Below are 12,253 nucleotides of genomic sequence, written 5' to 3'. Positions count from 1 at the left end.
TTCTTCTTCAACCGCTAAAACCCTATTATTTGGACTTTGAAAGGGTGTTAAAATTAATAACCTTGTATTCTTTGACCATTAAGCCCTGTCTAAATTTGATTATGGTTGTATGGCAAGCCAAGATGCTCAGATGTTTCCCTGTTGTGGAATTGGCTAACACTACAGTGCTAACTTAGATGGGCTAGCAAAATTATTTTAACAAAATATCCTTCATGTTAAATTGATTTGAAACATAGAGTTAATGTCCAGGATCCTAAACATATAGCCGTAAACACCACTAGGGTACCCATTGGCAACCAAAAACAAGTATTAACATCTGACAGACTCAAAACCTTAATTAGCCTCTTTTTTAAGGAAAGGAAAGGAACCCAAAAACAATTCCTTTCTTACCGCCACCCAAGAAAAAAAAAAAAAAAAAAAAAAAAAAAAAAAAAAAAAAGACCTGAGAGAAAAACGGGAAGGAAATAAACAAAAGCCCTTCGGCCCCCAATCCCAAAGCCACTCTCCTTGACCTACTTGGGCTACCATTCCATGGCAATATTGCCTAAACCCAAATTCTACTAGTATTGTTATATATTGATATTAGATTACTAGTGTCTAGTGGGATAATGCCACACAACTTAAATGTGATATGAACCAACTGAAACAAATCCACGCCTACACTCTTAGAAATGGCATAGACTACACCAAAACCCTCATTGTCAACTCCCTCCAAATCCCAAACCTTTCTTATGCCCGAAAACTGTTCGATGTTATTCCCAAGCCAACCGTGTTTCTCTATAACAAGCTTATTCAATCCTATTCTTGTCATGGACAATACTACCAATGCGTGTCCCTCTACTCCCAGATGTGCCTTCAAGGCTGTCCACCAAACCAGCACACTTACACCTTTCTCTTTGTTACATGCGCTTCCCTCTCATCCCCTCACCATGGCCAAATGCTCCACACCCATTTCGTCAAGTCTGGTTTTGAATTTGACGTATTTGCCTTGACTGCTTTGGTTGACATGTATGCAAAACTGGGGATGTTGGCCTCGGCACGCCAAAAATTTGATGAAATGAGAGTAAGAGATATACCCACTTGGAATTCAATCATTGCAGGCTATACCAGGTCTGGCTATATGGAAGGTGCTCTAGAATTGTTTGGCTTGATGCCTTCTAGGAATGTGGTTTCCTGGACCGCAATGATATCTGGGTACTCGCAAAATGGACAGTATGCTAAGGCCTTAGCAATGTTTTTGAATATGGAGAAAAAGAAAGGTGTGAAGCCTAATGAGGTGACTATAGCTAGTGTTCTTCCAGCTTGTGCAAATCTTGGGGCATTGGAGGTTGGAGAGAGGATTGAAGCATATGCAAGAAGAAATGGGTTATTTAAGAATTTGTATGTGGCCAATGCTGTATTGGAAATGTATGCAAGGTGTGGAAAAATTGATGTGGCTTGGCTTGTGTTTGATGAGATTGGCCGCCACAGAAATTTGTGCTCTTGGAACTCAATGATCATGGGTTTGGCTGTCCATGGAAGATGCAACGAGGCTCTTGAGCTTTATGATAAAATGCTGGTATGCAGTCTCTTTGGTTAGCATTCCTACCTTAATGAATTACTAGTTTTGGAAATTACTATGTCGCAAACATAAGCGTTTAGGCTCTCACTATCACTTTTGTGCTTTGTGACCTTATGCCAGGGAGAAGGAAAAGTACCTGATGATGTTACATTGGTGGGACTTCTCTTAGCATGTACTCATGGAGGCATGGTTGTAAAAGGCCGACAACTCTTTGAATCAATGGAGACAAAATTTCATATCACTCCCAAATTAGAACATTATGGATGCATGGTTGATCTCCTAGGCCGTTGTGGAGAATTGCAAGAAGCTTATGATCTCATTCAAAATATGCCTATGAAACCAGATTCTGTTGTATGGGGTACGCTTCTGGGGGCTTGTAGTTTCCATGGCAATGTTGATCTGGCTGAAATAGCAGCCAATTCCCTCTTTGAACTTGAACCATGGAATCCGGGGAACTATGTCATTCTTTCCAATATTTATGCATCAGCAGGCCAATGGGATGGAGTTGCAAAGCTAAGGAAGTTAATGAAGGGTGGCCAAATTACAAAGGCAGCAGGATATAGTTTCATTGAAGAGGGAGGCCAAATTCATAAATTCATTGTGGGGGATAGGTCACACCCAAGAATTGATGAAATATATACTTTACTGGATGAAGTTTATACAAAGATGAAGCTTCAGAGAAATGCAATTGATTGTGAATCTGAACTTGAAGGAGGATGATATCAATGTATTCTTAATTTGGGATTAAGCAACTATGTGCACTACTGTGGTGGATACTGATAGCTCAACTAATTACAGCTGGGATGGTTTTTTTTTTTTTTTTTTGCAAAGCCCATTTGGCATAGCATAGCATTGGTTATCGCCAGTGTCCAGCTTCAAACAGTTGATGTTTTCATGGAAAACCCACCAATGGAACAAATATACGGTATACAGACATGAGTGTGGCTATGGGCTCAACGGATAGGAGGCAATGTTCTTTTTACATGGCTATACTAGCTTTGCAAAATTGTTTTGGATATATTTTATTAATTCCATATAAAATCAATTAATATTTTCACAAATCTTATTAATTTTATTATAAAATTCATTATTGAAACGAAATAGTCATTCATTACCCCCCCCCCCCCCCTCTTTGTAGGATATGGTATTCACTATGATTAGAATGGTTTATTTTAAGTGTTTTAATCTTAACATTTATTTATATTTTTGAAGGAATAGTGATGATTAAAACACTTGGAAATACATGATTATAATCATCGTGTGTACCATACCCTTAACCATAGAATTTTTCATAGACGTATATTTATTCTTTTATTGAAAGTAACTTTGGTTTGTATCTTAGAAAGTTTATTTAGTACGAAGAAATGATTATGGAATACAAGAGTATGATGGTTTTTGTCATTTATATTTTGTCTTAAATCTTCATTTATTTTTATTTCTTAATTTTGATCACATTCTCTTTTGTTCATTAGTTTAAAATATTCCTAGAATAACTTTAGTTACAGCAACTAAAATCTTTAATTTAAGCATAACCAATTAGTTGTATATCAAAATTTTTTTTTTTTTTTAATTCAATAGTTGGAGGTGAGATGATTTAAACCCTGGATGTATTATTGGAAACACTGGAAAATGCTAACCAGTTGAGCTACGAAGCTCTTAGCTAATTAGTTGCATATCTTGATAGCATGTTTGGAGCCATTATATATATATAAAATTTGAGTCTCAAATTTTTGTTAAGCATATCGAATGCTTTAAGCTTGATATATTTATATCATTATGCGAACCTTGTAGTTTTCAATAGCTTATTTGTATAGTGTTTATTAAAATATATAACTTTTGGTATACTTTATGTTAAATGTGTGACAAAAAGCTAAAAGGTAGTTTTTATATATATATATATAAAAAATAGCTTTGTTAAATTCAAATTAATAATTAAAAAAAAAAAAAAAAAAACTAAACTAAACAAAACAAACAAACAACAACAACAAAGACATAAAACTAAAAGCTAAAAACTAAGCTAACTATAAATAGAAATTTAAGCCTTTTTTACCCTTATCTATGAATTCTAACAAATTAAGATTAACATGTATTTTTTATTGTATCATTTTATTTTTATTTTTATAAATGTAATAGAATTTTAACTTTTGACGTCTGCCTTATAACGATTGTTTTTTATTATCTAATCAATTGTTTTTTATCCTTTGGTCAAAATATCAATTGATTTTTTGTGTAAGCAAAGTTCAAATCTCAAATCTCTTATTTAATATCAAAAGACTTTACAAGTTAAACTAATTAAAACACACATTTTTTTTAATTGCATCATTGATATAGGGTTATGCTAACCAAGGAAGCACTTACACTTCATTTTGGATGTTGTACTTATGTCATACTCGTGTTGTAATGGTATCCTATCAGTCGTGTCATGTTATAATTTTTTAAAAATTGTTCGTGTTGCCATATCATACCCATACCATGTCCGCGCATCCTCGAAGCTAACTTAGATTTTAAAAGTATAGAACCAATAATCATGCAAACAGTATTTCTTGGTCACGTTACAAATGATTCTGACAACTTCATAAATTATATGTACATATTAAAAAATTTGAAAGAAAAATTTTGTGGATTAAAAAATGTTGATTAAACTAGCTAGAAATTCAAACTACGGAACTGATTGTGAGATAGAGTGAATCCCAAATGGGCCCATAGAAGAATTTATCAAACCAGAGCCGTAAACACAATGTTTTGTAACCTCATAGTAAGAATGAAACAAAATTTAGCATAGTTGACGCCGGAGATTACCAACGAAACAATACTTGGACTAACACGTTTTCCAGATGTTAATGAATACATGTGACCAGTGTATACTTTTTAATATAAAAGCCTAAATTTAAGAAAGAATTGTTATTTAACAAAACACAGAATGGACCTCCCAATCTGTGAGCCTGAAATTTTGTCATGCCATCTTCTCCTTTTCTATCCATCTTTGACTCCTTCCCACAAATTTCAGAAACTCATCAATAAGAATCACAGGAGCTGAAACCAAGATGACCAAAATCCACTCACTCAGACTCAATGGCACAATACCAAACACATCTGCCAGGAATGGGACATAGAGTATGAGGCAGTGAAGTCCAAATGAGACTGACATAGCAACCAAAAGCCAAGGGTTCCTCCAAGGTGGCATTTTGACCAAGCTGTTGTGTTCGGAAAGGGCATTCAAGGAATTGAACATCTCAATTGACACCAAGACAGAGAGGGATAGAGTCATTGCTTTCACTTTACCAACGGTAAAATAGTCACAAGGATCTGTGAAAGAGATCATGTGACCCCCAGCAACCGTGAATGGACTAGCGGTGAAATTTGACCATGACGAGCATTCTCCCCAGTTGCGAAGCTGAGAAAATTCAACTAGTGTATGCCCATCACTGACAAGATTGATACCCATAAATGAAGCTTGAGTGTACCACAGGACGAAGATGCCAACAGTTGCAATGCCCACATAAGTACCTACCACCTGCCATTTGGGATGCGTAAATATTTGCATGATGCAGTTTATTAACTAGAAACTTCATCTAATTGAGATTTGGAGTAAAATTTTAAGTATCAATGATTTATCTCCTGGAGTGGATGATAGAAAGTTTGATCTTGCAATATACTATTTCTCCATACTAAGTTAAAAATTTTCATTAGTTTCCATAATTTTTTGTTTTGGTGCTACAAATTTTACATGATCTAAAATCTACTACATGTATCAGTTTGCTCAATGACCTGTAGATGTGAGAAAGAAAAACTCTAGCGGCAACTGAACAATAAACTGTGTAAAATGTGTTACTTGAAGACACCACTATTTTACTTAAAATGCATGATAAATAAATAAAAATTCGGTCTTTATAATGCATGATTGTGAGAATGTGTTTGTAAATAATAGTTTTGCGCCTGTGAATGTAATGTAAGAAAGGCATATTATGAATGTATATATAGAATTATGCAAGTATTTTGCAGTTCTGTACTTACTGACATTTTATACTTACTATATTGGTGAACTAGTGATTATAACAAATTTAAATGCTGGCTTAAAATTATTTTTCTCAGAAAGTTCCATTTTCTAAAAAAGAAAACAGAAACAGAACTTATATATGCCAATGCAAATAATTCCAATCTTAGTTTTCAACTAAACCGCCAGCATTATTCTCCTTACCCTGTCCTGTCACCAGCATCCCAACTGCCATGACAGGACATGATAGATAAAGATATTTTAAGGAACTCCCATTTCTTAACATTAATTATTACATAGAAAAGATCTTTATTGCATTCTAACTATTTAATGTTTTTTATCTACTTCTATGCTTACATGGTGACAAAAAACTCACTAGGACATTAAACCATTGCAAATACTAGCACATAAAGTTAGCTATTTTTTGTCAGTGATGTGGAACACTATGAATTACAAACCAATGGGATTATCACCCAATAATTTTATTAGAAAGTGAAAATTTTTATCTATCTGCAATCACGTAATTAGGCCACAATTCTTATTCATTCAGATAGCAGCATATAATAGACAAGCAAGGGCTAGCCTAACCTCTGCCATACAGAAGCTGGAAGTGAGGAAGAAGAGTGTAAACCAATACTAACCAAATAACGGAGAAGAATCCAAGAATTTATTAATGCATCATCACTTCTGCGGGGTGGTTTTCGCATTATATCAACATCAGCAGGGTTAAAACCAAGAGCAGTTGCAGGAGGTCCATCAGTAACCAAATTCACCCACAGGAGCTGTACAGGTATCATACATTCTGGTATCCCCAGGGCAGCAGTCAAAAATATGGATATTACCTCTCCAACATTTGATGATATCATGTACCTGCAAATTGAGGAAATAAAAATGACTTCCTCAAACCATTCAAAAGGAGAAAGGTGACAAACTAAGAGATGGTACCTGATAAAGGCTTTCATGTTATTATAAATTGAGCGACCCTCTGCAACAGCTGAAACAATGGTACTAAAATTATCATCTGCCAATACCATATCTGAAGCTTCTTTTGCTACCTGTGTAAGCATGAAGGATTATTAAAATACCACTCTAATTTTTGAAGAACCTTAAAATTCATATGACAAGGCCTGAAGTTGAAGAGAAAATGAACACATCTTTTCTAACTAAAGTCAGATGTTCGTTTTAATGCAAGGAAAATCTAACAATAATTAAACATTGGGTGCCACAAAGCCCTTTAGAATAGAGAACTGGCTTGTGGTGGCACCACTTCACAGCAGGAGAGAGAGAGAGAGAGAGAGAGAGAGAGAGCGGCAACCCACAATAGAAGCCCTAAAGATTAACTGGCCATTTACCTCAGTACCAGTAATTCCCATGGCGATCCCAATGTCAGCAAGTTTAAGTGCAGGTGCATCATTTACCCCATCCCCAGTCATTGCAACAATTTCCCCCATCTCCTTCAGCATCCTTACAATGTCTTGCTTATGCCTAGGCTCAGCACGTGAGAACACCTTCCCTCCAGGTTTTGACAATATTTCAATTTGTTGTGAAGACGAGAGAGCCACAAACTCTTTACCTGTTAAACTTCTCCCTCTAAGATCCTCACTTTTAGAAAACAGATTAATTTCCCGACAAATGGCCTCAGCTGTGGACTTATTATCCCCAGTTATCACCATAACTTTAATCCCAGCTCCTCTACAATCCTCAATTGCTTTATGAACTTCCTCACGTGGAGGGTCCTGCTCAATTCAATTATTAAATAAAAAACTTTAAATGATATAGATTCAACAATTAATCTAATTGATGTGAAAAAAAAAGTGTGGCATATACTCACTCTTAGACCAACAACTCCAACAAAAATCAAGTCACTTTCAATTGAGGAGTATGAAGCCGGATCAAGCAACTTTTTGTGGGCAGGATGACTCTCAGAATAGTAGTCAGAAAACTCTCCCAACTCATCCTTATATGCCAAACCCAAGCAGCGCAATCCCTTTGAACTCATCTCCGCGAGTTTCAAGAGCAATAGTTGCTTACAAGGTTCATCTATTGGAACAACAGATCCATCGGCAAGTTGGACGTGTGAAGTGCGCTCCAGTAAACTCTCAACCGCACCCTGAAAATCCAAATTAAATAAACTTTAGAAGAACACTAGATTAAATAAGCATCCAAGTATGATACCAGTTTGTGAATAAGGTAATGTTGACCCAACCACATAAGGAGGGTGTAAAGGAACTTTCTGAAGGAATAAATCTAAAACCGTACAATTCAGTCAAAGATTTTATTGGGAGATGCTGATCATAAAAATATTGTAAAGATGCAATTCCACTTTCTGCAAAATTTTCCCAAAAACTAATTTTAATGAGTTTATATTTTAAGGAAAAAAATAAAAATAAATCCAAAACATTGATATTAAACATAAAGCATCAGAGTAAACATCAAAGGGACAATATCACTACTGAACATGGTTTCAAGACTTGACAAGTCAACTCTGTAAAAATTTAACTAAAGGAGTAAGAATTCAAACAAACGTCACTGAACAAGATACAGAGCCAGCTTTGCCAAGGTGATACTAGTAAGGATGCTTTCTCAGTCAATTCAGAAATCTTCCATTAGTGAAAAAAATAAAGATATATATATATATATATATAACACTGAAACTTAACAGCCTGTTTACTGTTATGTCCAAAATTCAGACAACACAAGATAAGGACGGCTTGAGGCAATATGCAGCATATCAGTTCAGTTGCAGATCAGTCTGAATTTGAATAAATATGTAGCAGGCTAGCAGCAGATGAAGTTTGACTTTGAACAAATATGCAACAGCAGATGAGGATAAATAAGCAGTATATTAGGATGACATTGTTTGAAATTTGTATTTGATTGGAGTTAGTTTCTATTTGTTAGGATAGTTTTCCCATTATTTGTATTATTTATGTAATGTGAAGGAAGGAATGGAACACAAGAAGAATAAAACCCAAATTTCTCTATTCTCTCCCTCATGTTCTAGGAGGCTAGTCACCTCAAATTTTACTAAATTCCTGTTGCATTCTTTGATAAAATCGCTTCACAGCATTTACACATTTCTATTGTTTGTCCAATCAGTATAATATGTTACAACATACAATATAACAAGTCAATTATCTAGTCAATACTTCCTATGAATGAAGTCAACCCACCAATACTTAACTGGAAGGAAAAGATTAAAGACACCATTTAATTTTCTTCTCATTTTACCAACAGCAATAACAAAATTCAAAACCAAGTTGTAAAAGAAATTTGGAGACGGGCTATACATTAGACATTATCCTTTTGACAAAAACCAGTAAGACGACAATATAACACTCACCTTGACAAGAAGTCGGTTTTGCCCAGTTGGCTCCCGGACAATAACACTCATTGACTTCCGAATGCGATCAAACTCCAACATGGCAACCTGTTTTGATCTTTTTGTCCACCACTCACAACATCCTGTATTAAGCAAAAGTGAATGAATATAGAAACCTTCACCATGGCACATAATTTACACCTTATAAAGAATGTTTTTTCTGCTCACCTAATTTGACTGAGTTGCGGTCAATCAAATAGTTTGCAGCAAGTTCAGCATCACGAATTTTGCTCCTTGCCTTGGCATCTGGAACCCCCATCTTTTCAACCAAAACCTTAAGAGCTGCCTCAGTAGGCAAACCAGTAGCTCTATAGAGACGGCCATCAAAATAGATCCCAGCATCATTACAAACAGCACATATTTCTGCCATGGCTTGCAAATTGGCATCCATATTGTAGCAAGTCCAGTCAACTATACCCCCATCCTTGGGATCATAAGTAGTGCCTTCAACACGAAAGATTCGAGAAGCCGTAATTTTCCCTCCCAAAGTGAAGAATTCTGTCACAGACATCTGATTTGTCGTCAAAGTCCCAGTTTTATCTGAACAAATAACTGTTGTGCATCCCAAAGTTTCTACACTTGGAAGCTTCCGCACAATTGCATTCTTTTGTGCCATTTTCCTAGTACCAAGAGCTAAACAAGTTGTTATAACAGCAGGAAGGCCTTCTGGGATGGCAGCTACTGCAAGGGCAACAGCAATCTTAAAATAGTACGTGCATTTCTCAAAAGAAAAACGAATATTTGCAGGCCATCCATCCACAACATCCCAAGAGAGGAAATTTTTGTAGTTTATGACCCACACAATAAGGCAAACAAGCCCAATTGCAGTAGTAAGTCTGCTCCCAAATTCATCTAGCTTCTTCTTCAAAGGGGTGTCAGTCTCTTCCAGAGAAGCCTCATGTATTTGCGTTTGTATCTTCCCAATCTCAGTGTTCATCCCCGTACTAACGACAATACAGATACAGCTCCCATTGACAATTGTTGTGCCTGCAAAAACCATATTTTCTTTAGCTTGCAATTCACAGTCATCCACGAATATAGGTTCAGTGCCTTTCAACACCGGCATTGCCTCTCCAGTCAATGAGCTCTGCTCAGCTCTCAAAGTCGTAGTTTTCAAAGCTGCAATTCTCATATCAGCAGGGACTTTGTCTCCAACTCGTAATTCCACAATATCCCCTGGGACCAGCTCTCGTGCAGGCAAGTTCGGCACAAAGTACCCATCCCTTAAAACCTTTCCAGATTCACTTTGCATCTCCTTAAGGGCCTCAAGTGCCTTTTCAGCATTAGTCTCTTGCCAAACTCCAACAATGGCATTGAGGACTAGAATCAAGACAATCACAAATGGTTCCACATAGGCTTCAAATCCAGACTCTCCTGCTTCGCCTCCATGCATGTAAGCTAGAATGAATGATATACAGGCTGCAACTAGAAGTATCTTTACAAGCATGTCATCAAATTGTTCCAATACAAGTCGCCACAAGGGCTTCCCCTTCTCTTTGATGAGCTCATTCCAACCATACCTCTCACGCCGCTTCTCAACCTCATAACTGCTCAAACCCTTATCTATTTTCACATTAAACTCTTTCAAACACTGCTTCACAGGCCATGACCACGCAGGGAATGGTTTTTCTTCCATTGCTGGTTCAACTTGGAGCACAAGTTTCACTCCAAACAAAAAAAATTATTCAAAATTCTCTAGAAAAACATCTTCAATTCCTACAAAACAGTTCAAACACACAGAACAAATTTCGGCAAAGCATTAACCATGCATCATCAAACTGTAAAATGAAACTCAAAAAAGAACAAAGCGCCCGCTCTCAAATTATAATGTCATAAAACATTGTTATAACAATTACTAAAAAAGATAAAACCTGCACAAGGAAATTTATTGTTCAAAACAAGTTAAAAACTAACTACCATCCACTTCTTCTCCCTCTCTATTCTCCAGGAAAAATTATTGTGTATTTCTGGAATACCATAAATACGTATTCCTCCTTCTTACATGAATAGTAGATCACACTACTTAAATTCATGTTGGGATCTACCATTCATGTGATAAAGAGGAGTACACATTTATGGTTTTCCTGAGAGTACACAATAATTTTTCACTCTCCATAGCCAAAAATTAAAGACTTAAAAAAAAATTGCTACAATTTATTGCCAAATGAAAAAAGCAAATCTTACATGAATGGTAGATCCTACTAATTAAATTCATGTTGGGATCTACCATTCATATGATAAAGAGGAGTACACATTTATGGTACTCCCGAGAGTACACAATAATTTTCCACTCTCCATAACCGAAAATTAAAGACTTAAAAAAAAGCTGCTACAATTTATTGCCAAATGAAAAAAGCAGTGAGAATTATTAACTTTGACAACTAAAAATACAACGCTTTAAAACTTCTTATTTATTAGCAGAGCCAACCAACCATAACATTAGAAGCCACAATAATGGCAGTTCCTAAAATCCAACCGACAAATTAAAGAGGAAAAAAAGAAGAACAAAAGGGTATTCTTAATAAGGAGCACATATTAATTCTATCCTTTTCTTTTCTTTTGATAATCATATTAGTTCTATCTTTTAATAAATAAAATTCATGTTAGAACACACGCTCTCCCAACAGAAAGATACATAAATAAATTACAAAGCACACAATAAGAAACTGCCAACTACACATTAATGTTAACCAGCCAGATACTGTAAAGCCACCGTCAGATTCAGAAAACCATAACAAACAAAACCACCACAACCACTGCACACTTCAATTACCCACCAACCCAAGTACGTACAAGACAACAATGAAAGAAACAAAAAACAACCTGAAATTTGTGGAACTGTGTAACACACTCGAAGGAATAGAAACGTACCCTTTGGACAAGAAAATACTTCAGTATTTGACAAAGTTGATGGCTTGGAAGCAAAGCAAGCCAAAGTTCCCTCTTTTATATTTTTTGGTTTTCTCAGAGGAAAAACTGAAAAACCTTGTCAAACACACAAAGCAGTTGAAGGAGTTTGGAGTGGACTAGACCAATCCATAGTCCTGTTTTTATATAAATCTTCTTGTCTCGCTTTGAATTCTTTTTTTTTCTGGTTTGAGTGGGGCTGCGAATTTGGTTGCTTTTGGACTCTCTGCTTTTTTTTCAAAACTTAAAAATTCCTCTCAGTCTGTAAAACTGTTGAAAATTTGAAACGCTAAGGTGTATAGACACAGTTACTTAATTACCCTTGGGATTTGCTGGCATTTATTGGGTAAGGCTATCTTATGTTGACTTATGGCCGCATAATATGACCGTACGTACCCAACATTAGATA

The 12,253-nt window shown here is 35.8% G+C and overlaps 2 protein-coding genes across 3 annotated transcripts; one reads left to right on the top strand and one right to left on the bottom strand.

Annotated features, from left to right (window-relative positions):
• The first annotated feature begins 116 nt into the window (after positions 1 to 116).
• Positions 117 to 2,622, top strand: LOC126696804 (pentatricopeptide repeat-containing protein At5g08510). The gene is made up of 2 exons (XM_050393530.1): positions 117 to 1,558; positions 1,682 to 2,622. Exons 1-2 carry the CDS (start codon positions 632 to 634, stop codon positions 2,279 to 2,281), a joined length of 1,527 nt encoding a protein of 508 aa, XP_050249487.1. The 5' UTR covers positions 117 to 631; the 3' UTR covers positions 2,282 to 2,622.
• A 1,623-nt stretch (positions 2,623 to 4,245) lies between these two features.
• On the bottom strand, positions 4,246 to 12,087 carry LOC126696802 (calcium-transporting ATPase, endoplasmic reticulum-type). Of its 2 annotated transcripts, none has more exons than XM_050393526.1 (8): positions 11,809 to 12,082; positions 9,106 to 10,653; positions 8,899 to 9,020; positions 7,387 to 7,665; positions 6,908 to 7,291; positions 6,501 to 6,610; positions 6,197 to 6,425; positions 4,246 to 5,075 (listed from the first exon to the last, which is right to left on the bottom strand). In XM_050393526.1, exons 2-8 carry the CDS (start codon positions 10,571 to 10,573, stop codon positions 4,515 to 4,517), a joined length of 3,153 nt encoding a protein of 1,050 aa, XP_050249483.1. In that variant the 5' UTR covers positions 10,574 to 10,653; positions 11,809 to 12,082; the 3' UTR covers positions 4,246 to 4,514. The 2 variants fall into 2 exon arrangements, with proteins under 2 accessions (XP_050249483.1, XP_050249484.1); XM_050393527.1 differs by having other exon boundaries at positions 4,933 to 5,075; positions 6,144 to 6,425; positions 11,809 to 12,087.
• Positions 12,088 to 12,253: the final 166 nt, after the last annotated feature.

This window comes from Quercus robur, chromosome 8 (genome assembly GCF_932294415.1).
Source record: "Quercus robur chromosome 8, dhQueRobu3.1, whole genome shotgun sequence".
Taxonomy (NCBI): domain Eukaryota; kingdom Viridiplantae; phylum Streptophyta; class Magnoliopsida; order Fagales; family Fagaceae; genus Quercus; species Quercus robur.
The sequence above is the reverse complement of the archived record's forward strand: the minus strand, read 5'-3'. Positions and strand labels throughout refer to the sequence as shown.